At 46.7% G+C, this 26,137-nt stretch overlaps 2 protein-coding genes across 2 annotated transcripts in view; both read right to left on the reverse strand.

Annotated features, from left to right (window-relative positions):
* Positions 1 to 26,137, reverse strand: part of LOC142785342 (sphingomyelin phosphodiesterase 4-like) — a 141,950-nt gene that overhangs the window by 87,451 nt on the left and 28,362 nt on the right. The window lies entirely within an intron of this gene.
* LOC142785389 (uncharacterized) lies at positions 11,774 to 17,759 on the reverse strand. Its single transcript, XM_075883869.1, has 4 exons — positions 17,692 to 17,759; positions 17,281 to 17,447; positions 12,411 to 12,696; positions 11,774 to 11,905 (listed from the first exon to the last, which is right to left on the reverse strand). Exons 1-4 carry the CDS (start codon positions 17,707 to 17,709, stop codon positions 11,774 to 11,776), a joined length of 603 nt encoding a protein of 200 aa, XP_075739984.1. The 5' UTR covers positions 17,710 to 17,759.

The raw sequence follows: 26,137 nt of genomic DNA on the forward strand, positions 1-26,137 counted from the left end.
GTGTGCGAAATTGTTGCATTGTTGTTTTTTTTCAAACTTTGAAAGCTTCAAGCCACAATGTTAAAATGCCTATAAGAATAATTGGCAAAGCAGTGTGCGCGCAGTGTTCAATAAACCTGGAAAGAGCGTCTTTGTGTCTTTCATTCGTGGCAGAAACATTTATGTACTAGACTTGCTTTTGTCAGCTACACTCAAAACTCATTCAAACAAAGTTGTACATTGCACATAAATAACTTCGTTATATCCGAAAAATTCGTTGATTCCTAACACTACATCAACAGCAAGACTAATTTATTTTAGTTTGTTATAATGAATATTTCATTATATCCAGGTCTGAGTGTATATCGATGACAAGAGAAAAGCTACAGCAGGTATACATATATCAAACTAAAGTTGAGATACCGTATTTACTCTGCATAATCGTACACTTGCATAATAGGCGCACCCCAAACTTGGCCGTGATCAGAAACGATTCTACACCCAAGCAGTACAGTTGGAAAGCGGTTGCCGTACCTTGAGAAAAAAAAAGGCAAATCGACAAACAAATGAAAAAATTCGAAGTGCAACGACCTAACCAACGTGTTTGTCGAAATAAATCTCGAAAAAAAAAAACGGCTGTTCCATCAATTAGATACCCCCCCCCCATCGCCACGCTTCTTGGAGGCAGTGTGTACAACGCCGCAAGCTCGATCGTCATAACCACCATCAGAGAAGAAGAAATGCCATTTCGCAAACGGTGTGAGTCTGTTGTGGTCGTGTATTCAACTTTGGTTCAACCATGGGAAAGTACGCGAGCTACACGGCTGGATTTGAACTGGAGGCAGTGCAGCAACATGCTGGAGCACGGCAACAGGGGCTGCAAGCAGACATTTCAGTGTTGAAGAAACCAGTATTCGGTACTGGAGGGACGAAGAAGAAAAACTTAAAGCGACGAAGAAGACACAACGAGCTTTCGGCCGTGCCAAGACCGGCAGGTATCCTAACGTCTAAGAGCAGCTGGTCTGGCATTTACGGGAGCTACGACGAAACGGCTGTGCTGTGTCAAGAGATATTGTTGCAGACTGAGGCGCGCAGAATAGCCAAGGCAGTGCACTGAAGCAAAAGAGTTCAAAGCCAGCCTCCGGATGGAGAACTCGTTTCATGCGGCGCCATGGCCTCGCACTGCCAAGGCGAACCACCTTGTGCCAGAGCTTGCCCGCAGCATATGAGGACGAAGCAGTGGACTTCCCCCTGATATTAAAAGTCTCACGCTCTACGACTGAGCTAGCCGGGCTGGTGGACTTCCACCGTTTCGTTATAAAGCAACGACAGCAAAAGACTTCATTTTGTCCCAGATCGGCAACGCGGATCAGACCCCCCTATGCTTTGATATGCCGTGGACACGACAGTGGACGAGAAAGGTGCACGGAGCGTCAACATCAGAACGTCTTGCGCTGATAAACAACGATGCACCGTAAATGCTGGCAGTGACAGCGGGTAGGCGCAAGCTACCGCCTTACGTTATTTTTAAACATAAGACGCTCCCAAAGGCAAATTTCCCTTAAGGCATCTATGTCAGAGTCCAGGAAAAGGGCTGATGAGCGCGAACTCATGGTGAATAGGGTGGAAACAGTCTAGGTCGGCGGCCTAATGGTCTGCTGTTCCCGTCCATGCTTGTCCGGGACAGTTTTCCGTGGGTGTGATGTAGTAGCTTAAAAAATGCGAGCATAGCAGACGACAGCGCCACATCACCTGGAAGATGAGAAGAATGAAGGGGCATTGCAGCGCGCCCATTGAAAGAAGAAGAAGAGACGCTCGGGGAGAACGAAGCTGTTCGGACGCCGGCAAGACGACGCAAGGGAGCCTAGGGCGAACCCACAACTACGCGCGAGCTTCGAAAGGCCGGGTTCCAGTCCTCGAGCCATTGACGTCCCTCGGGGCACGGCGTGTCGGCGTGGCCAAGCACGAGTTCTCGGTGAGTGGTCCTGCGGACATCTCCGGTACGGCGAGCGCCCTCGAAAGACCGGAGCTGCTGACCACGTCCACCGAGCCCATGTCGCTGACAGTGTTCGGCTACGCCTAGACCGGGTGATGCCCCTTACAGTGGTATGCTGACCTGGAACCCAAGCGACGACAGCATCCGAGCACGCAACGGGTCCCACTTCAAGGCACCGGGCTACGGCACAGACTGTGAGACTGTTTACTCTTTTCTTTTGTGTGTGAACTGCGTGCGTGTCCGACTTCTAGTACTGTATGGGCAATAGTTTTTTTTTGTTCATCCAATATAACTCCCTTTTATTTCCCTCACTGTCTCCATCTTCCTCGCGTGACACGCCTTGCTATGTGACGAACCTAACACACGACATATCTGGCGTCCGCGAGACAGGACTACTCTTATTACATCTAAGGAGAGTATTACATCGCATATGTGTGTGTGACGGTCGATGATGGAGGCAGATAAGCTGACGGCGGTCGGCAAAGGAATTGGGGTTAAGTGGCTCAGCACTAAAAGATTGGATGGACCAAGAACGCGCACGCGAAAAAGAGGCACGTGACGCTCGTCTGGCTGAACGAAATGCGGCGAAAGAAGCCGAGGCAGAGGCAGTCGCTAGATTACAAGCAGAGAAGGAAGTTCTTGAGCTCAAGTTAAAGTTGCATCAGTTAGGTGCGACAGCAGGTAGCACAACTACTGGGCAGCTTACCGAGGGTGCGCCGTAGGCACCACGCAGAGCTACCGAAGTTCACATAAACTCATCCCAGCCTTTAATGAGGAACGCGATGAGCTGGACGCATATATACAGCGACTTGAGCGCGTCGCTATACTAGTCAAGACTGGCCGCAAGACAAATGGGCCTATCACTAAGCCTTTGTTTGCTTGACCGAGAGGCCTTAAGTGTAGTTGGTAGGATGGCACCAGAACATGCCACGGAACTACGTATTGTTGAAGAAAACGCTACTACAACGCTTTAGGTTCACAGAAGAAGGCTATCGGACAAAATTTCGATCAGCCAAACCAGATAATTCTGAAACGGGCACACAGTTTGCCGGGCGTCTATTAGGTTATTTTGACCATTGGCAAGAAATGGCCAAGACAGACCGGACCTACAATGCTCTGCGAGACAAAATTGTCTCTGAGCAGTTTCTCGCACGATGCCATGAGAAACTCGCTGTGTTTCTTAAAGAAAGAAACTGTGAAAGCCTTGAAAAACTTGGGGAGGCTACAGACCACTACTTGGAGGCCCAGGGGTTAACCTTGGCAAATGTAAGGCGATATCCTGAGCAAGCCTCCAGGTCAAACTCGAACGTCTGAGCGGCAAGATGACAAAGAGAGACCGCAGTGTTTCCTTTGCAACAAAGAGGGTCACAGAGCTGCTGATTGCTGGACCAACACAAAGGGTCCAGGTACAAAGCCACCCTTTTGTGGAAAATGCCGCCGCACTGGGCATAAAAACAGGTGACTGCTCCAAAAGGGCCAACAGCGTTGAGAAAACCTCATGCTCTTTTCAACAGAGATGGAGCCAAGATAATTAATTCAGAGTCGCAGGCTTCCCTTTGTGTTCCTTATAGTCCGGAGTGCGAAGAAACGCACCCAGCCAAGCTGAAGGAAAAAATTGATGCCCACGGGCGAAGGTGTTCTCGAAGGATACCCCGTAACAGTACTGCGAGATACAGGATGCGATTCAATCATTGTTCAAAAGGTCTCTTGTGGCGGATAGCAAGCTGACTGGAAAGATTTCCTCGATTTACCTCTTGGATGGTTGGTTGATGAAGCTGCCTGAAGCACACGTGGAAATTTTTTCACCTTTCTTCACTGGCAAAACTCGAGCCCTTTGTATGGATACTCCTTCATATGATGTCTTGGGAAATGTGGAGGCGTTCGAGATGCTCACAATCCTGATAACGATTGGAAGAGCCGTCTTTACACCCAGAACACTGCAGAAGAGTATTCTGGCGCAGAAAAATCCGGTTCTGCACACGGACCTTGTATGCAAAGACTTCAACATCGGCTGCAAGGAAAACACGTGTCAAGACAAAAGTTGCTGCAGTAAACCGACAGGCAGGAAATCCACATCTACTTCCGGCTCCAGTTATTAACCCCTTAGACATCAGTCCACAGGACTTTAAAACCAAACAGGAGAAAGACAGCAGCCTACGGAAATGCTTCGAAGCCGTTAACAAAGAGGTCAAGACAAGGTTTGCTAAAATATTGTTCTTCACTGAAGGACGGAATCCTCTATCGCAAAGTACACCCTTTACTCAAGAGGCAGGTGAATTAGCTTGTGGTACCAAGGTGCCTCCGACAATTTGTTATGAAAATGGCCCACGAAGGCATCCTTTCGGGCCATCGGGAATTGAACTACCGACCGGGTACTCGAAGAGTTCTACTGGCCAGGGGTTCAGTCAGACATCACACGATTTGTTAAATCATGTGATATATGTCAAAGAACTATTCCCAAACACTTGGTGGGTCGTGTACCTCTCGGCAACACTCCTATAATTGACACCCCTTTCAAGAGAGTAGCCATTGATATAGTGGGTCCATTATCAACGATGTCAGAGGGCGGAAACAAGTACGTACTGACAATGGTGGACATGGCAACGCGTTATCCCGATGCTGTAGCACTGCCGAGCATCGAGACGGACAAAGTCGCTGAGGCACTTCTGGAGATGTTTTCTCGTGTAGGTGTCCCACGGGAGATAATCAGTGACAGAGGCACGTCATTCTAGTCACGCCTAATGAAGGAGCTAAGCCGACTTCTCTCCTTCAAACAAATGCCAACAACCCCATATCATCCCATGGCTAATGGCCTTGTAGAGAGGTTCAACCTTGTAGAGAGGTTCAACGGAACCCTGAAACAAATGATAAGAAGAATGTGTCAGGAGTGTTTGAAGAAATGAGACCGGTACCTGGCGCCCTTACTCTTCGCTTATCGTGAAGTTCCCCAGTCGAGCTTAGGCTTCTCCCCGTTCGACTTGCTCTACGGCCGTTACGTCAGAGGTCCCCTGGCGATATTGAAAAGAATTATGGGCCGCTGGTCATCTGATGCTGATGTGAAAACATCAATCGGTACGTAGTCGAACTGCGGAATCGTCTTGAAGACACCTGCCGATTAGCCAAAGAGGAGCTTCAGAAAGCAAAAATGATACAGAAGAAGCATTGTGACCGAAAGGCCAGACCACGTCTATTATCCCCTGGAGACAAGGTTCTGCTTCTGCTTCCATCGGATACCAACAAATTGTTCTGACGTGGAAGGGACCATTTTATGTCCTTGAGAAGAGAAATGATGTCGATTATTTAATAGATCTCAGTACCAGCAGCAGAATATTCCATATCAACCTAATGAAAAAGTATGAAGAACCGCTTTCCTGCACCACCGCATGAAGCATCAGCTGTTTGCCGGGCGGATGACACCGAAAGCGACAAGCTACCATGTGTTTCATTCCAACGCAAGGAATACTGCACCCAGTGTCACATCGCAAGCCGTATATCGCAACCACACGCGAAGCTGCTTACTCTACAGTGGAGCGAGCGAGGGTGGTCCGGAAACTTCATATCTTCTTATTCGGACGCACATTCATTCTACAGAGTGACCACAAACCGCTTGTGTACATCAAGTCGGCCAAGCATGTGAACAGCCGCGTCCTACGGTGATGCCTCATTCTTATGGAATAGGACTTTTTGTTCGAGTATATCAAAGGCAGAGACAACATAGGCGCAAGATTACATGAGCCGCTTGCCAACTCCGTGAGCAACGTCTGTATGAAGAATTGATGCTCAATGGTATTATTAGCTTATGATGTGAACCTTACAGCGCAATACAAGTATCATGACGCTTTAGTTCTGTGACTTCTTTCTTTTTCCTGGTGTGTACTTTGTGACCGAATGTGCCGAGTGTGCGGGGCTCGGAACTGCTATAGTGTGCAGTGGTGCTTACGTGTGTGTTTTCGACTGCGAACCAACGTGTCCCCAGTGCCCTCAAGTTCTTCTACCGGAAGAACTTTCTTAAGTGGGGGGTGATGTGATGCAGTAGCTTAAAAAATGCGAGCATGGCAGACGACAGCGCCACATCACCTGGAAGATGAGAAGAATGAAGGGGCATTGCAGCGCGCCCATTGAAAGAAGAAGAGACGCTCGGGAGAACGAAGCTGTTCGGACGCCGGCAAGACGACGCAAGGGAGCCTAGGGTGAACCCGCAACTACGCGCGAGCTTCGAAAGGCCGGGTTCCAGTCCTCGAGCCATTGACGTCCTCGGGGCACGAGTTCTCGGTGAGTGGTCCTGCGGACATCTCCGGTACGGCGAGCGCCCTCGAAAGACCGGAGCTGCTGACCACGTCCACCGAGCCCATGTCGCTGACAGTGTTCGGCTACGCCTAGACCGGGTGATGCCCCTTACAGTGGTATGCTGACCTGGAACCCAAGCGACGACAGCATCCGAGCACGCAACGGGTCCCACTTCAAGGCACCGGGCTACGGCACAGACTGTGAGACTGTTTACTCTTTTCTTTTGTGTGTGAACTGCGTGCGTGTCCGACTTATAGTACTGTATGGGCAATAGTTTTTTTGTTCATCCAATATAACTCCCTTTTATTTCCCTCACTGTCTCTATCTTCCTCGCGTCGCACGCCTTGCTATGTGACGAACCTAACACAGGACAGTGGGCACCTAGTAGACCGCATAAGAGATGAGCTAAAGGAGCTGCGCACAGATCTGGCAGTGATTCCGAGCGGGCCTCGCATCGATATTGCAGCCTTTGGACGTGTCCTTGAATAAGCCTTTCAAGGACAATGTTCGAAGGCTGTACACCACCTGGATGGTGGAGGAGACATCAGCTGACTCCAAGTGATAAGATTAAGAGGGTATCTGTGGAAATGCTGTGCGCTCGGACTCCAAATAAAGAAAAGGAAGAACCCCTACGACTTTTGTGTAAATAAATTTTACGCGTGTGTGTGCAGTTGACGGCTCTCGCTTGTTCATTAAAAGGTACGTAGGTATGTTTGTTTTATGCTGAATTAATTAGTAAACGGTAAAGTCCCCTTTTACTTGACAAATGTGCACATATAAAACGCAAAAACAGAACCGAAAAATTTTTCGAAAATTTTACCCCGCGGTATTGGCGCACCCCAAACTTCAAGCCGGATTATCAGAAAAAAAAAGTTGGCCTATTATAAAAAGTAAATACGGTATTCAATATCCAAAGTTCTTGACAGAGCCCCATTTCAAGAAAACTTGTGTTGCAACCTACAGACGACCACTTTACTGAATTCAAGGCCATGTTTGACGGCACAAAAAAGTGCGTGAAAAGAAAAAGTTATAAAGAAACTAAACACTACATAAACTACACAATGCTAAAATGATAACTGCTAAGTAATTAAGAATCTCTGAAATATTACCATAGCTTCACCCAACCACTGTGGTTTATAATAGGCATCTCCAATGCCTTTGAACTTGTCTGTTGAATGTGCAAAAAAATAAAATAATGAAAATGCAGGTGGTGATGCTGCATTGAGGTTCACATGATAGCTTGCCACTACATCCTAGACTTCGACTGCATCTGCCAGGACTGCCACAACACTTTGCTGGCAGAAATAAGTTGAAGCATTCCTAATGAAACCAGACTTAACATGGCAAGCTTAGGGATACTTTATTGGGGAAATGATGCCGAACTACGAAGAAAAGACTGATATTCAAAAATTAAGTTTTGAACCTCGTTTTCTCTTAAATTCCTAAATAAAGAGCTTACGGTTGTGAAGTTAACAACAGCAAAGCTGTCAAAACTGATTCGTGAATATAAACAACTTTGGTGCCTTGGTTTGGCGTCTCATTAAGGTTATCTTAGTTCTGTGCAGCAGTTTCATTAATTTCGAGCCCTTCACCTTTTGTCAAAGCAGCCCAAAAGAGTCTCGCCTTGCTGTACAGGAAGTTGGGACACATCCAGGCACACGCCCTGCACGATACATGCCAAACCTTGTTCTACAAACACTGGATGAACAGAAATTACATGTGACGTGGTAAATACTAAGAAACAACTGTGCGCTCTTGTTTTCCACGGTAAAAAAAAAAAAACTACCCATGCCTCTGATTATGAGAAGAGCGAACATTACCACAACAAGATGAAATTTCACAATAAAACAGTTATCAGAAGACTCTATGCTGCCGTCTGCAAAGTATGTTTACCACAATGGCATGCCCTCTACTGTCCACATGCACTTCATAAACAGCCTTCACCTGATGGCTCAAGAAGAATTACAGGACGACAGCGTAGGCCTGAACTAATAATTTGGCTAGTTCATGCTACAATACACCCAACTTTCCTCGACACCAAAAACTTTTAATTAGATGACTTGGTAATAAGGATACAAAGCAATGAATAAACAAGTTGATAAGGCATTTGACACTAATAAAAAACAGTGCTGCAAATTCTTGGACACGTAAAGACGAACTGAGGCGTGAAGTCCTGGTCCTCTTCGCACTCACGACACAAGGAGGAGAAGGAGTCGCAACTTCACATGCGGCATCGTCACGCATGTGGCGATGGGTCGCCTCAAAGTTCTGGAAACCATTAGCAACCGAAGAAACCCCACTGAATGATGCCGCGCACAGCACTGAACGCACAATGTTGAATAGGCAAGGCAGTCAGTGTTTCGAACACTGAACTCTGCGTGCAGAACACTCCCCCCGTCTAGTGTCGACTCCCATTTCAAACCACCATAGATCATGACACTAGAAGCACAACTTAGATAACAGGTCTGTGGAACGTATTCCCTGTTTCATCCTTAACTGCCTTGACTTCTACCTTTTGCACTCTCTCATGCATGCTTGGAAGACTGTGTCACGATTCCTACAGGCCAGTTGCTGCAGGCGGCCTGGCTACTTTATAAGATGACATCATCATCAGCCTGACTACGTCCACTGCAGGACAAAGGCCTCTCCCATGTTCCGCCAGTTAACCCGGTCCTGTGCTTGCTGCTGCCAATTTATACCCGCAAATTTCTTAATCTCATCTGCCCACCTAACCTTCTGTCTCCCCCTAACCCGCTTCCCTTCTCTGGGAATCCAGTCAGTTACCCTTAATGACCAGCGGTTATCCTGTCTACGCGCTACATGCCCTGCCCATGTCCATTTCTTCTTCTTGATTTCAGCTATGATATCCTTAACCCCCGTTTGTTCCCTAATCCACTCCGCTCTCTTCTTGTCTCTTAAGGTTACACTTACCATTTTTCTTTCCATTGCTCGCTGCGTCGTCCTCAATTTAAGCTGAACCCTCTTTGTGAGTCTCCAGGTTTCTGCTCCGTAGCTAAGTACCGGCAAGATACAGCTGTTATATACCTTCCTCTTGAGGGATAGTGGCAATCTACCTGTCATAATTTGAGAGTGCTTGCCGAATGTGCTCCACCCCATTCTTATTCTTCTAGTTACTTCAATCAAGATGACATCGCCTTTCTTTAAATTAGGCTTTGGTAGTTGCCACTTGCGCCGTTGCTGCAAAGTTTAGAGGAAGGGAATTCAACTGGGCTTCCAAAAACCATCACCCAAGCTCTGCACTAGTTGCCAGTGCCGCTTACATAAGTTGCCTGTGTCCAGTTTTTCAGGGACTGATGCATTGTTCACCTGTTTTTATGTCAGGAAAGTTGCTGGAGCGAGAAGATAGGAATATTCGGGGTCATATGATAAGGAGGTTAATGACCTGGTATTGATGATGGCAGACAATTTTGCCATGAAGGTCTTCAAGCTTGTCGTGCGTTAGGAGATAATGCCAGTTCTGAATGAACACAATAGGCGGCGCATCATGCCAATCATTCGCTGCCATGCTCTGCCCGTATGAGAAGCATGCGGTGGGCTGAATTCCCAAGAACAGCCTTTCTCGCAAAGAAAGTTGCCAATGTTGAAACGATTGAGGCTCTTGGTATTAATTCCTAGTTCGCCGCACACTCCAACAAAGTTTGTCTCGCAGAGCGTATAACGTATAAGCTTGACAGGTCCTCGTATCGCCAAGAAAGTATGAAAGGCATCTCTGCCATGTCAAGGGACTCAGTCAGTTGGATGTGCACGGCACGAATACTGAGGCAAGTAAATATGACTGCCCAGTGCTTGCTGCTGGCTATGCCACCTCTTGTTGGGTTTGGGTAGGTTGCCATGCCCCACTGGCATCACACACGGGCATACCACTGCCGCTATGGCTTTCGTGGATGCATCTGAGAAGACAAGTTCGTTGCATCGTGCCTCGCGTAGCGACAATGGTGCATATGATTAAAAAATTGTGTAATGCGTGTAGCGAGGTTTTCCTGTCAGATACATCGTTCCACTGTCGTCGCTTCTTTTCTCAAAAAAAAGCTCTCTGCTTATTGAAACTGGTTGTTTCAAATAGCCAACGAGAATGGATGCCCTTCGCATCTGCTGTTACAGTTGAGCTCCGTGGAGGCAGAAGTTCATTAGCCTTGGGAACTGGTGTTTCCTTAAAGGAGGACGCTACCTTGCAAGGGCAGCTATTTAGGGGCGAAGCTCCTTATAGCGCCGCTCGTTCGTCCCTCGTAGTCGTAGTAGTAGTGTGTAACCAGTCTTACACTTTGACCTCCAAAGTGGTGCCGGTGAGAGATTTCTTCTGAGCGTTGTTGAACAATAAAAAATTCACAGCGTGCACGTTAACTAAAAGCCGAATTCTCCCGTCTCTCATTCCCCCTCAGCAGCCATTGGCATGTACATTGAGCACTATCTCACAAGAAAGAGTTGCTACGTTATACTCACTGGGCGTAACCTCCTTGGTTTTAGAAAGGTTTAGTGAGCGATGGGCCGCAGTGCCATGAATAACAGTGAATTAATGTATACGATGAACTCGAGGTGGTTAAAGGTGGGAAGCAGACACGAAGCGCAAGCCGTAACAAAGCGTGCGGTGCCTCCTCTCGTTCAGTCCTTGGAATGTCCGCTGGGTGGCGGTGCTTCTATATGAGGAATATATGGTGAAAAGATGAGAAATGGTGGTACTTGGAGTGTTAGGAGGACGAACAGACACACAGACAGATGCATGGACGGACGCACGGATGGCTGCACCAACGGATGGACATATGCATGGACGAACACAGGGACGGACGCACAGATGGACAAACAGACACACCCACGGACGGGCAGATGGACGCACAGGCGGCCACACAGACGCACGCATGGACGGACGGAAGCAAGAACGAATGGACAGACGGATGCTTGCCCCACTCTCCATCATTCACTCCGTGGATATGCTGCCATTTTTTGTTTGTAGAGATATCGTAATAAAATTTTCAGGGTACGCTGATAGCAAAGCCATTTGAATATTCACAAAATTTCGTGCATTTATGTTCACTGGTACATGGGTTTCTTGGTCAGGCTCTGGTGAATCTGGTGAATGTGCTAGCAAAGTGAAATTCACTACGATGACTCCTGGATGAGTGCTCTACACTATGACAGAGCCCTTTTTTAAAATTGTATTAAAATAAAACTATATTTTTACAAATTACTGACACAATAAACTGAAAAGGCGATTTCATGTGTGGGCAATTTACTAAGGTACATAATAAAACAAATCTGATAGAAATCAGATGAACAGTTTCAGAGATATCACCCGACTAAACAGCCTCACTGGCCAAAAAAGCCATTTTGAGAAAACACTTCGCAAGTTTCAAACACATATTTTGGTCTAAAATCACCCTGCATAGTAGGTAGATGTGTCCTGTGGGACTATTTTCCTTTGCCGCTTTTTCTGATTGTCGCACAGCAGGTCGCTAAGATCATTCCCTTGCACGAGAAAATATTTTTTGCCCTCTGTCATAGCAGCGGCATATTCAGGTTCAGGCTTGATCCAAAACTTCCTAATCGCCGCACAGAGCACAGCTTTTGTTGCGCAGCCACACGTTCACCATCTTCCACGGCTAACTTCTCGCACGTGCAAAAACGTATCTGCAAATGCACATTTGACGACATGGTCACACTGTTCAGGGCCATTATCACTGCGTTTAGTGAGCGCGACCCATTAGGTGCACTTGGGCACGAAACACCAACACCAGCTTCACTTGTGACGATGGAGTCTTGCGCCAAAGGTGTAACAATCTCGACGGCACGAGAAGTGTCAATGCAGTCATTGTCTTGCAGAGACAAAGCAGAAGCTGCTCTACTGGAAACGTCGATGTGATTATCATCGCCCGTTGGCACGCGAACGAGCCGCGCCATGCGTACGAGTTTCATCTGACGCTTTCTTGAACCGAATGCATGCAGAGTCTCAAACTCCGTTTTGCGCATCGTGACTGACAGCGCAACGATCGGCATCTGAATCCCTGAAACAATTTCATTCATAAAAAAAAACTGACTATGCAACAAACTTCGGAACCCATGCCAGAGCCAAAATATGTTCGTTTCATGCAGGTCTGTTACTGCGGGAAGCAAGCAGTACAGCAATCCAGCCCACCTGGTGAACTTCTCTGCCACACCACTGATGCAAAAGGTTGTGCGGGCAGCCACTAACGGGCAGCTCCTGCTCCTTGGCCAGGTCCAGTATCTGGAGCAGCAGCGGACTCTGTTCCAGCCTGCCTGCCTTGGACAGCTTGCGTTCGTCCACATGCAGCTCATACAAGATGCGCTTGCGAGCACGCAGCGACAGCAGCACGGGGTGCAGTCCAAACAAGCGTTCACCACCAAGGCTGGCTTTCGGCTTGTTACTCTGACGCTGCTCGGATGTCTTAAATACTGGCCTTCTGGTTGAAAAAAACCCGCGACAATGTGTGACACAATGCATACGGCAGCACTGCCTGCATAATTAGCCCAGTGAGAGCTTACGACAATAACGCATAAAGCATATATTATATATAGTATATATAGCATATATAGTATAGTACATATAGCATCTAGGTAACGACAATATAGCATATAGGAACTGCTCACTGCGCTTGGCCCGCGCACCCCTCGCTAGCAGCCCGCACATGCCTGCCTTCATCGAATATTTTTCATGAGGTACCCATGCCGTCAATAAGTATTGAAATATAAAACAGTGCAACAAAATTGCTTAATTAAGAACCTGAGTTCAAATTTCTGGGATTCTAGGAGTCGGTATCAATGTTCCTGGAGTCCAACGACTCAATTCGTTCCAGAAATGACCCATGAACGAGACTGAGTAAGTATGTCTTCTTTCATATGCGCTATTAGCTGACGTACCCTTCAATTCACCCCTCCTATGCTGATTGTCCCAGCCCTAGCGCACCTAATTTTGTGACTACTGCCACCTAAGGTCATTTTAAGAACCCTGCAACAGGCAAAGCAGCCAGAGAGAGTGATCAACAGCTTCACTTTAGAGTCCTTTTCAAAATAAAATGTAATAAAATAAACAATGAATTATGTTTGCAGGTAGAATGTTAAGGTCCTGCTTAAACTAGTGTATTGCGATTGCTTTGGCGCAATATGTTTTCAGGTAAAATGTTAAGGTCCTGCTTAAACTCGTGTGTTGCGATTGCTTTGGCACAATATGCTCCTGTTCACATGTCCATACATAGTATGCACGTGCGTCACGCAGCGCCGATTCGTCACTTCCGAAATGCGCCACAGACATGCCTGGGTACCTACTGACTCCGTGGCCGACGCTGCCGTGTTGTTTCCTCGTGCATGCGCCCGTTAAGTTTTGCCTAACGATGCAAGTTTGAGCAATTATCAGCTGCTGGTGAGGCAAGTTGATATAGCAGTCCACGAAGAGGGAGCAAAGCGCCAGGGTGTTCTGTTTGCCGAAAGTTATTACCTAAAATTAGGAACGCACATTGCGATTTTCCGAAAATCATCGGCGTGTTTGGCTGGCCCAGATTAACAAAAACGACTTGAAAAACCGGTACTTTGGTGGTGTTACTGCTACTTTGGTGGTGTGGGCCACAGCAATATATTAAAATTGTTATTAATAATATATCTCCTGTAAACTTTCCTCTGCACGATGACTCGTTTTCGATGGGAGCTGTGCGCTTCGCTAATTCACCTTTAAGATTGCAGCTCGAGCGACTGAGCTTTCACTTGTTCTTAGACCACGCAATTTGTAGTGACAGCGAGATAATGGGCCCTCTTGGATCGTGGCGGGTAGCCGGTGTACGCAGTGGCTGGTATACATCACACGTTTTGATTTTCTGATTTTGTATTGAGTGAACAAGGGAGGTCTTCCTGACCCGATGAGCTCGTTAAAGCACGACAACGAAAAACCACACTGCTTCTCTTTTAACATCGTGCACAGCAACAGATGACTAGTCCCAACAAACCCCGTTGCAGCACGCGAACTGCTGTAGGTACTTAGCGAGGTACCCGGGCATGGCGGGAGATGGCGAAAACAGCGGAAGTGACATCACATAAACACTATGTATAGGGAGCTTGCATCAACGGCGGCGACGCTATGCACTCTGGTAGGCAGCCATTTTTTTTGTCAGAGGCGGCCAGAGAGTGCAGCAGCGCAGTTGTGTTTGCGAGAGTTGGCGTAGCTTGCAAGCGTGATCCAGGGCGAACGCGACGCAAATTTAACTCCAAGAAGTGTCGAGCACGATGTCAGCTTCTCCGGAAGACTACACCGCAGCGCTGTGCCAGAGAGACCTCGAGTGGTACAAAAGAAGAGACGAGAAATCGCACCGAGTGGACCCATTCACACTTCGTGCGGGCGACTGTGTTAGTGACGTGGACCTGTGGTCACACGTCAACAGCTCTGATATTCATGGATTTCTCGTTCTGAGGACGAGTTTGAAAACCCGGGAGCAGATTAAGTCCAGAACGGCCCTCGAGGGTCACAACTTTTTCGAGAGTAGCTAGCTGGTTGTGGGAGCCGTGGGTGAATAAATTCGCCACCGACACCGTGGTCATCGTCACTCAATTAAGAGGTGTTAAATTACTTGAGTTTGCCATAGACGCTAATGCTTGTTTCTGTTCCGAATTATTTCTCAATGTGTTCACAAGGCCCCCGTCGGCATCATGGGCAAGATCCTTGCCGCACACTGCACATGCATGGCCAGGAACAGTGAAGCCTGCTCGCATCCCATTGCGTTGTTATTATACATGGAGTACGACGCACGTGCATGAGAAGAGTGTTCTCCATTTTTTTAACACGTCTTACTTGAGTGACGACGGCCACGATGTCGGCGGCGACTTTCTTCACTCACGGCTCCCGCACTCGGCCACTCTTCAAAAAGTTGTGGCCCACGAGGGCCTTTCTGGACTTCATCTGCTCCCGGGTTTTCAAACTCGTTCTCGGAACGAGAAATTCATGAATATCGGAGGTTTCGATGCGTGGCCACAACTCCACCTCACTTACACAGTCGCCTGCACGAAGCGTGAAAACGGGGTCCACTAGGAGCAGATTCTCGTGTCTTCTTCGTACCGCTCGAGATCTTTCTGGCGTAACACTGCGGTGTAATTCTCCAGTGAGGCTGACATCGTGCTCGACACTTCCTGGAGTTAAATTTGCAGCGCGCTCGCACTCGATCACACTTTCAGGCTTCGCCAATGCTTGGAAACACGACTGCGCTGCTACACTCCCCGGCCGCCTCTGACAAAAATATGACTGCCTACCCAGAGTGCATAGCATCGCTGCAGTTCATGCAAGCTCCGTTTAGATGGCTTGCACAGACGTCACAGAAAGCGGCTTGTTAGAGCACCAGCATGTGGGGAAGCGACGTTTTCAATGTCACAATAATATAATCAACACGTCACCTGCATGTTTTTCATTATTGACGCGTGACGTTCTTTGCCACGTTGGTTTCACATAGAAACAAATTGTTTGTCATCGAAGCAGCCATCGTAGAACAACAATTCCTTTCAGGAACTGCGTCCATGACATCACATGCAAGCCATCTATACATGGTGTTCATTTGATGTCCCGCCGTTTTTGTCCTCTCCCGCCATGCCCCGGTGCCTCCCTAGGTACCTACAGCAGTTCACGTGCTGCAGCGCGGTTTGTCGAGGGCTCCTCATCTGGACCTGTGCACGGTGTTCAGAGAGAAGCCGTGCAGTTTTTTTGTTGTCGTACTGTTGACCGCGCTTGTTCACTTGATACGATCCCAGAAAATCAACAGTTTGACACGTATACCAGCCATCGCGTACACGGGCTGCCCGCCACGATCTATGAGGACCCATTATCTCGCTTTCACTACAAATTGCATGGCCCAAGAACAAGCCAGAACCAAACTCTCTTGAGCCGCATTTGAAAAAGTGGATGAGCGAATTTTATTGTATTTCTACTGTCCACGCCATCAAAGTAGCAGTGCGGCTCCCCAAGGGTTTTAAACAGTGCGAGCCTCTGATTGAAATTTGTAGAAACAGCCGAAGAAAATGTGCGAAGTAGATACTTCGCGTATTGCGTGCCGTGGTAATGGCGGCCACTTTATTTTTTTCACGTATGTTTGGACATTTTTTTCTTTGTAATTTACTCTTTGTTGTGCGCTAATGTACAGTGGAGTCCCTGAAAATTATGGAGACCGTTTCAGGGAATCAATCAACCAATTTTTAAAAGACCTGACCCCTTAACTCGAACCGATCGTGTATACTTCAATTGCGAGTGAACAAATATTGTTTCACATCCATTTTCACAGTTGTTTGTTTCAATGCAATACCCAAATTTCTGCGATCGCGATCGCCTTCACGATTTTAAACGCCTCCCTGACATGCTGATTGTGCGCACAGGAATCACGAACAAGTTTGTATGTACGGTAAGCTAACTCTGTTTTCAGGTACATGCTTGTGTATTGCACTTGCCCGTAATGAAGTTACACCTGAAGACGCAAATATCACCGAGGTTCTTCAAGTCACATTTTCAGATTTGATTGATATGTGGGGTTTAACGTCAAAAAACCACCATATGATTATGAGAGACGCCGTAGAGGAGGGCCCCGGAAATTTCGACCACCTGGGGTTCTTTAACGTGCACCCAAATCTGAGCACACGGGCCTACAACATTTCCGCCTCCATCAGAAATGCTGCCGCCGCCGCCGGGATACGAAAAGTCTCACTTTCAGCATGGGGAAAAATGACTGAGGCTTGTGTACTTATGTTTGGGTGCACGTTAACGACCCTCAGGCACTCCTGACTCCTCTTGCACTAAAGCATCTCTCAGATAACGGTTTTGGGACGCAAAACCACGACAATTATTATTATTATTATTATTATTATTATATGTAAAAAATAACAATAACAATAGTGAGGTAGACAATCAGCGCCGTGAAGTCGTTCTTTGTCTATCTCGTGACTGCACACTGGTTTCGTGCTTTTATAACTTTCACGACAGTGTTGTGAAACTAGATACCTATTGCACAGCGTAGACAATACCCCACCTGCGCTTCAGGGAAGCTGGCTTGTCTTTTTGACGCCTCGAATGTATGGCCATAAGATCCCCGCTGAGGGCTTCCCACTCCTCGGGGTTCGACTGACTCGAGAACCAAGCGCTCGAGGCAGGGCTAGCACCGAGACGCGACGTCTTCAGGAGTTCCCTGATGCATACCTGCAGAGGCACACCCCCGGGTAAATATACAGGAACATTTTAAAAAATGGCGTATTTCATAGTCTTGAAAAATCTACTAGGAACGCTGCAAAAGCGGCAAATGCTGGCTACCGGGCCTATAATCACGTGTTCTCTATCGATAGAATTATACAGTTCGCAAGGGTTCACCAAAGGTTCGCAAATACGTAAACTTGCTTCTGCAGCAGACAAGACTGCACACGGGTAATTTTCTAAGTTTACTTACTGCGAGAGGACGAGCCATTGCCGTGAAAAGTTGCGGTCAACGGAGTCGAGTACAACAGCCCAAAACACGAGCACGCATGCGAGCACGTTTCTGTGGCGCTCAAATCGCGCGTTTTCTCGAAAGCGACAGCAGCGCCAATCAGGCGCGAAATGCAAATACACAACTACAGAGCATGACCTACTACACTCCTGACCTGTTCAGATAGCGGGGTTCCTATGGGAGCGCGTGTCCCCGCTCTCGTTCAATCGCTCGCCGTAGGTGGCGCTACCTATAACCTGTTCGTCTGTTTCTTTACGGTTGTTTTGTAGGCGCTGGTATAAGAATGCCTGCATTCTGCAGTGAACTGGCGGCATATATGTGACTATTTCTTCCCATACATTGCTGGTAAGCAAGGTGTTCAGAGCGCTTGAGTATTTATAGCACACTGGTTGACAAACGTGGGAACCCGTAGATTTACACGATGTAGGGCAGCCTATGCGTGGTCGCGTGCATTTTATTGCAAAAAAATTCTGAATGTCTTTTAGTATTATTATTTCTGAATAATTCTAAATTTTGGATCATAAATACGCACTACGAGTGCTTTGTTGGTCAAAATTTGACCACAAAGAGTGAAGATGACGTCAGCGAGCAGGTGCTGCCTAGCGCCACGCCGCTCGTAGGTTACGGCCCTAGCGGCAGAAGGTATGAACTAGAACGTGGGCGCTGGAAGAGGTGCTCTCTGGGCAGGTCAGGAGTGTAGTAGGTCATGCTACAGAGAAATGTTGTGACCTCCAAGATTACCTTCAACAACGTAGCGCCCATCGTAGACTATAGGTAATGCCAATCTCGAAAGCTAAAAAATCATTTTTTTTTAATTTTTAAGCACAATATGCACAAAAATAATGTTTAGGCAACGCAAATACTGCTACAATGTTTTTACTTGAAGTATAAAATTAAGGAACATGAAAATATGAATCAGTAATCACAAATCCCCGAGGATTTAGTTTCGGTTTCGATTCTTTTTTTCCCGCTATCGACCGTCCGCGCGGCGAACGGAGGAGTGGCAGCTTTCAACCGCTTCTCCTCGATACGCTCGATAACATGTCGCGGAGCGCGAGCACACCTGCGTAGCGTTCTTATCGTGCTATCGAAAGCGCGGCTCTATCAGGTATGCTGCTATCACATGTGAACCTCAGCTCGTCCGGAAAGCAGCATCAGAACGACACGATGTCGGGCGTCGTGCGAGCCACACGGGATGAAATTATCCTCGAAGACATGGTGAGCGAATTCCGAGACTGTATGGCATGCGCACGTACGTTTTTTCTTATCACGGTACCCGCTGGCTGATGGTTTTGTTGTTGTTGTTGTTCACCTGTGTTCAAGTTGGCGCATTACGCGACAGAAAGCATGCTTTCTCTCTGGAGAGTTGTGCGCGACACCGGCTGCTAGCGCGCTCGTGACGTCAAAGGAAACGAGATCGAACCTTGCTGGCGCGCAAATTAACTTCAGCAGCGCTATATTTCACGAAGTTGCGTCAACATGACCAATTGCAACGCTGCTCTAGTATCGTTGCCATATTTTTATCGATTTTTTTAATGCGCATTCGGTCTGCCGCTCGCCCAACCCGAAAGGCAGTGATGCACTGCAGCGAAGCCTGCTTTAGGTAGTTAAAGGGCAATATTTATTTTCTATAGTTTAGTCGCACGCTTTCCGCGGCTAACAGCGATCAGGCGGTGCACTTTATTCCTGTTTGTTAGATAGTCATATTGCCGCATAAAACGTAATCGTTGTTTTATGCAGTGCCTTTTTCGCTGTATTTGATAAGACAATGTTATCGTCCCACCTGTTCGCGTGTCGATAACCCCGCTTGTAGTACAGCGTGCGATACCCACCGAGTTTCGTCGGTGACCTTATAATAGCGTGTGAGCCATCACATTTTTTTAACGTTACGTCAATATATATACTGTTCACAAAGAATGCCAATTCGCCAGATTGCCACGAATACATCGCGCCGTTATATACATTTCTGTGAAGTACTACAAGCGTTATAACAATCTGGGAGATGTTGAATACAGTAAAAATAGTATTACTACAAAAGGAACCGTTTTCGATCCAGCCACGTAAGTAAAAATTCTTAACATTGTACGCTCGAGGGCTATATTTAGAACAAAATAATTTCATGGTTTTGATGAAGAGCGCATGAATTAATATACAGGTGCAGTCGCTGCATCAGTGGCTAGGGTGCTCGGCGGTTGAGTCGAACTTTGCGGGTTATCCCAGCTGTGGCAGTCGCATTTTGATGCATGCAGCTGAAATGGTAGAAGCCGTGTACTGTCAGTGCACCTTAAAGAACTTTCCGAAGCCCTCCATATCTTTGTTATGGGACGTAAAACTCCACATATTATTATTATTATTATTATTATTATTATTATTATTATTATTATTATTATTATTATTATTATTATTATTATTATTATTATTATTATTATTATTATTATTATTATTATTATTATTATTATTAGTCACGGAGCAGCTTATTATATATCTCACGCCAAAGAAAAGAAGAAATTAAAACACCATGACTCCCAGATATGTGCCCTGTCAAAAAGGTTTCGACCCCCACCGTTTCACGGTGAAGCCTGTGCATGCGTATGTCAACATAGATCATGGAAGTTCCGAAGTCCGGGATATACTGCCAGCGTTAGCGCGTGGAACGTTTGTAACTAAGCTATTTGCACAACAAATTATACGGTGTATGTCCCGTAAATTTGTTGTAAATTGATTTGTGAATTGATGTTGTAATTGATTGAACCCGTCGTTGAAGCTTGGTGCGCAAGATATCGTGGTACTGTGAGCTGAAGGTCGCGGGTCCCGGCCAAGGCGCCCGCATTTTGACGGAGGCGAAATCGAAACAAACGCCCGTGTGCTTAATCCGTAGTCCTTTTACTACGCTGCGCTTCATAATGACAAACTGATTTCTACACTTAAATATCCCAGCAATTATTGTATAAGCGAACGTACTGCCGACCGATTATGAAATGTCCGCTTTATTTTATAGGGATGAATGCATATGTAGGCGCATGTTTGTCACAGTGATGAATTTTAGAAGGCGTTGTTTTGTTAGTTTGATTGTGTGCCATTTCGTAGAGGACAAAGCCGTTAATTATAGTGCAGCAAGTGTACCAGGTAAATTTCTCAACATTTGCAATCATGTTGAAAAAAACTCGTGGATTTTGATTGATTGATATGTGGGGTTTAACGTCTCAAAACCGCCATATGATTATGAGAGACGCCGTGGTGGAGGACTTCGGAAATTTCAACCACCTGGCGTTCTTTAACGTGCACCCAAATCTGAGCACACGGGCCTGCAACATTTCCGCCTCTATCAAAAATGCAGCCGCCGCAGGTCGCGGGTTTGACCTGCGGTCGAAATTCCGCCACGATTTCCGCCGTGGGTTCGACCTGCGGCGGAAATTCGAACCCGAAACCTGCGAGTCAGCAGCCGAGCACCATAGCCACTGAACCACCGCGGCGGAGCTGCAGCCGACGCTGGCGTCTTTCTTCAGTGTCGCGAGATCTCACGGCGCTGTCCTGGCAGTGGGCCCTCATTACAGCCACGTTGAGAGCTCTCCGCGCCACAACCTTCGCTTTCGTGGAGGTGTATGTGAATGTGAGAAGTAGTTACGAGGCGTTATAACTCGCAAAAAATAAAGTGTTACCTAGAGGGCGCTTCAAACTTTGGGCACCCAAGTGAAACTGTGACGCTAAATAATTTGTATAGTATTACCGGTTTGAGTAGTTATTACGAAACATTTTTTTCATTATTTTCAAGGCGCTGTTCTTTCGCGACTATAATAGGTTATTCATTTTTGCTTTATTTTCTTTCTTTTTCGCTTTGGCGAGAAGTTGCAGTATGCTGCACGTCTAGCGTATTTTTATATAATGTACAAACATTTTCGTTAGTAACATATTTACATTTGCTGTTTTAGATGTTCCTATAATAAATAATCATAATGCTGCGGGAGCACATGAAGCAAAAATGTTGGCGAAATATTATGGCAAAGCCTGGAAAAAACGGCATATTGACTCATATTGTGGCCTAATTTTCGCAATGAAGCAGTTCAAGTAAAAATATCCCTATCGGAAAAATTGCCATGGTGGATACTGGAAAACATGGTGGGCGTAGTGGAAATAATAGTGGGCATAGTGGAAATAATGGTGGGCATGGTGGAAATTATGATGGCTATGGTGGGACGTAGTGGAAAATATGGTGGTTATGCCGGGACATACTGGGTGGTATGATGTACAGATGATGGGTAAAGTGGAAATGATGGTGGAAAGCAGAGGCTAGATAGTGGGCAATAATGGGACACTCTGCCCACCATTGCGATAATGCTGGGTAGCCCTAAGCATATGGTGGGTGGTGCTTATTATGGTGGGCTACATGGTGTACCAAGTTGAGAAACTCTTCCCACCATTGCGATAATGCTGGGAAGCACTAAGCAGATGATGGGTGCCGCTTGTTATGGTGGGCCACATGGTGTACCAAGCTGAGAAGCTCTGCCCACCATCGCGATAATGCTGGGAAGCAGTAAGCAGATGATGGGTGGGCTTATAATGGCGGGCAATTTATATAGTGTACCAATCTGGGATCAGTACACTACATGTTCTACCACCATGATTTCCATCAAAGTTAGGCCTACCGACCGAGCCCGTACAATTGTGTTATCCGTGCTTCCGGGCATGACCTACTACACTCCTGACCTGTTCAGATAGCGGGGTTCCTATGGGAGCGCGTGTCCCCGCTCTCGTTCAATCGCTCGCCGTAGGTGGCGCTACCTATAACCTGTTCGTCTGTTTCTTTACGGTTGTTTTGTAGGCGCTGGTATAAGAATGCCTGCATTCTGCAGTGAACTGGCGGCATATATGTGACTATTTCTTCCCATACATTGCTGGTTAAGCAAGGTGTTCAGAGCGCTTGAGTATTTATAGCACACTGGTTGACAAACGTGGGAACCCGTAGATTTACACGATGTAGGGCAGCCTATGCGTGGTCGCGTGCATTTTATTGCAAAAAAATTCTGAATGTCTTTTAGTATTATTATTTCTGAATAATTCTAAATTTTGGATCATAAATACGCACTACGAGTGCTTTGTTGGTCAAAATTTGACCACAAAGAGTGAAGATGACGTCAGCGAGCAGGTGCTGCCTAGCGCCACGCCGCTCGTAGGTTACGGCCCTAGCGGCAGAAGGTATGAACTAGAACGTGGGCGCTGGAAGAGGTGCTCTCTGGGCAGGTCAGGAGTGTAGTAGGTCATGCTTCCGGGTTTCAGAATACACGATTTCGACGATGAGGTATGACAATACAGCGCAGCCATGGCATCAATTAACCTAAATGAAGCATTTTTCATTGTGTATGGTGTCCGCTCAAGAAGCAACAAACATCGATGCGACGCGATTAAAGCACTCCCAGAGAACGTAATTAAGTGTCTTCTCACCGACAGCCGCCGGTCGCACTCGCCGGCACTTCTCTAGCTTTTGTACGAGAACTCAGACGTGGCAATTCGTATGCTTGGTGAACCAACATGAAGCGTAGTGTTTCCGGCACACTGCATTCGTTTTGGCCAAGCCGTTATGAAGTTGCTTTAGCGAAAAAGCTACAGCGTTGCGCTGGCGCGACCGCCCTCTACATTGCGCGAAAAGCATCCCAATGCTCCATCAAATAAATTAGGCGGGCGTATCTATGGAATGAGCCTAGAGGCCTCATAAAGCGTGAGCAGATGTCACCCTTTAGAACGAGCGCGAAACGGATATTAAACTTGGCAGACCCCGCCGGTAAACTATTGCTGCTCCCCAGTCCACTTGGTTTTTTTTTTCTTGCAGTTGTGAATTGTAAAAAAAAAAAATAGCACTGGTGCCATTAACACAGTGGCAATCGTTACAGGCAGCAGTTGCTTGTGTTTATTAAATGTGCAATATTTAGTAGCAGGTGCAGATCTCGTATAAGTCGTGTACACGTCAAACATAACTGAAGTTGAACACTAAGTTTGTATGCCAACTAAGTATTTACCACCCATACAACGTCATGTTGGTGTGGCGCAGTGGTTAGCGTCTTCGAATGGGAATCGGCAGGTTGCACGTTCGATCCTCCGTGGCGCCTTGTTTTTTTTTTTTTACGGGACGGGTGTTTTTTATACTGTTTTTATAGAATTCTTTTTTTATTTTTTGTGGCAGCTCGTCACGGTGATTATGACGTCATTTCGTGCTAAAGTGTTGCCGGCACTGCAGCACCCACCATACCCACCATGCACCATGGTGGGCATTTCCCACCATTCACCCACTACACTAATCCACTATAATGGTGGGTGGTGGTTTCCACCATGCCCACCATTCGTTTTTTTTCCGATAGGGATGGCTTTTATACTGTTGCATGGTATAGCTTGTCAGTAAAATAAGAAGAAAGTTTTAGAAGAGTAGCTTGTGTTTTGAGGGAGAAAAAAGATTGACAGATCCCAGGTACAGTGGGAATCGATGATATGCGAAGCACACATGAGAAATGTTGATATGTCACGTTAAAATGAGCACAACTAACGCTACGATGTCGAGGTAAATGGTGCCGTACACGACTTCCGTGTCATGATTATCATGTTTGGGTGTGTCGTTTACCTTCGTCATCTATTCACGCCACGTGATACCAAATCTAGTATATCTGGAGCAAGCGAAACGGCCGCGAGCACGCTATGAGCTTGGTATGTTGTCATGTTCTTAAATGACACGCGTGTTAGGATTATCATGTTTGCACCAGTGATACATTTCGTCATCAATTGACGTCACGTAACACCGAATTTGGTATATGTGAAGCTAGCAAAACGGCGGCGAGCGCATCATGAAGGGCCCAATGTACTCTAATGTAGCATTAACGGGCGCGCACGCTGAGCACAGTGACGCTACGTTAGCAAAACGAGAGCACTCCATAGTCTGATGCCAGGTGCGACCAGCGTCCGTCGGTGCGGCCCGACGGGAACCGGCACGAAATGCGACATGCTGCATTTCGCGCCGATGTGTTACCTAGACAACACGGCGTCTCCCTCTTTTCGTGACGGAGGGACGCTGGATGCGCTGAAACGCGCATGCGTCAAAGCAACGCAGTGCGACACGCGCCTGCGAGTATATTGCAGGACGGGCACCTGGCATGGCAACGCCAGCGGGACGCGACCAAATGAACGCCGGCGAGCACGTGCACCACGTCACGTCGAAATGCATTGGCGCCTTGGCTGTGGCATGCAGTCATGTTCTCATATGACAGGCATCTCATGATCATCATGTTTGCACAAGTCACATACCTTCGTCATTCATTGGCGTCAGGTAATACCAAATTTGGCATATGTGAAGCTCACGAAACGGCCGCGAGAGGATCATGAGCGTAGCATGTAGTCATGTTGTTACATGACACACATCTCATGTTCGTCATGTTTGCACCAGTATCATACCTTCGTCATCCATGCATTCACGTCCCGTAATACCAAATTTGGTATAAGTGAAGCTAGCGATACGGCCGCGAGCGCATCGTGAGCATGGCATGTAGTCATGCTGTTACATGACACGCATGTCATGATTTTCATGTTAGGGTCTGTCGCTTGTGTTAACCATAAAATCATGTCACACCATACCAGTTTTGCAACATGCCATGTGAACGAAACCACCGCAAGAGCTGCACAACCATGAAATGTAAATCATGACATCCGTGACATACATGTCACGATTTTCATGTTATGACTAGTCATATGTGTTCTTCATACAGTCATGCTATGCCATACCAAGTTAGGTATTGATACCATTATCGAAACGGCCAGCAGAGCTTAAAGTCGTAGCTGGCTAGATAGATAGATAGATAGATAGATAGATAGATAGATAGATAGATAGATAGATAGATAGATAGATAGATAGATAGATAGATAGATAGATAGATAGATAGATAGATAGATAGATAGATAGATAGATAGATAGATAGATAGATAGATAGATAGATAGATACGCTCAAAGTCGCCGAATTTCGCTGAGAAATGCTTCGCATTTAAAAAGTGCTTAACGATTAAGGATTAAGAGTACGTGGTACTCTACTATAAGGGGAAGCAGGAAGCCGTCCCAGCCCGGAGGTCTTAACGATTTTTAGTACTTCGTACACAACCATAAGAGAGTTCGAAGCCGTACGGCCTCACTCTTGAGGAGGTCCTGATGACAAATATCCGTCGAGAGAGCGCTCCGCCTTTAGTGGACTTTTCCAGGAAATTGCAAAAGAGCGTTACTGATATCAGTAACGCTCTTAGAGACGGGATTTAAATCAAATCGAGAACGTGAACAACGAGAGTCATACCTTATCCACCGATTTAACACCCTCGATAGAGGAATAAATGAGAATCCTGGTACACTTGCAGCAATGAAAGCATTAGAAAACAATAACGGCAA

Source organism: Rhipicephalus microplus, unplaced genomic scaffold, assembly GCF_043290135.1.
Source record: "Rhipicephalus microplus isolate Deutch F79 unplaced genomic scaffold, USDA_Rmic scaffold_21, whole genome shotgun sequence".
NCBI classification, from domain to species: domain Eukaryota; kingdom Metazoa; phylum Arthropoda; class Arachnida; order Ixodida; family Ixodidae; genus Rhipicephalus; species Rhipicephalus microplus.

What these genes read in the sequence shown, in the direction of transcription:
- LOC142785389 (XM_075883869.1), bottom strand. An exon ending in CCAGCTTCCCTGAAGCGCAG is followed by an intron (nt 12,697 to 17,280) that starts GTGGGGTATTGT and finishes TTTTTCAACCAG; the next exon opens with AAGGCCAGTATTTAAGACAT. An exon ending in GTGGCAGAGAAGTTCACCAG is followed by an intron (nt 11,906 to 12,410) that starts GTGGGCTGGATT and finishes GTGCATTTGCAG; the next exon opens with ATACGTTTTTGCACGTGCGA.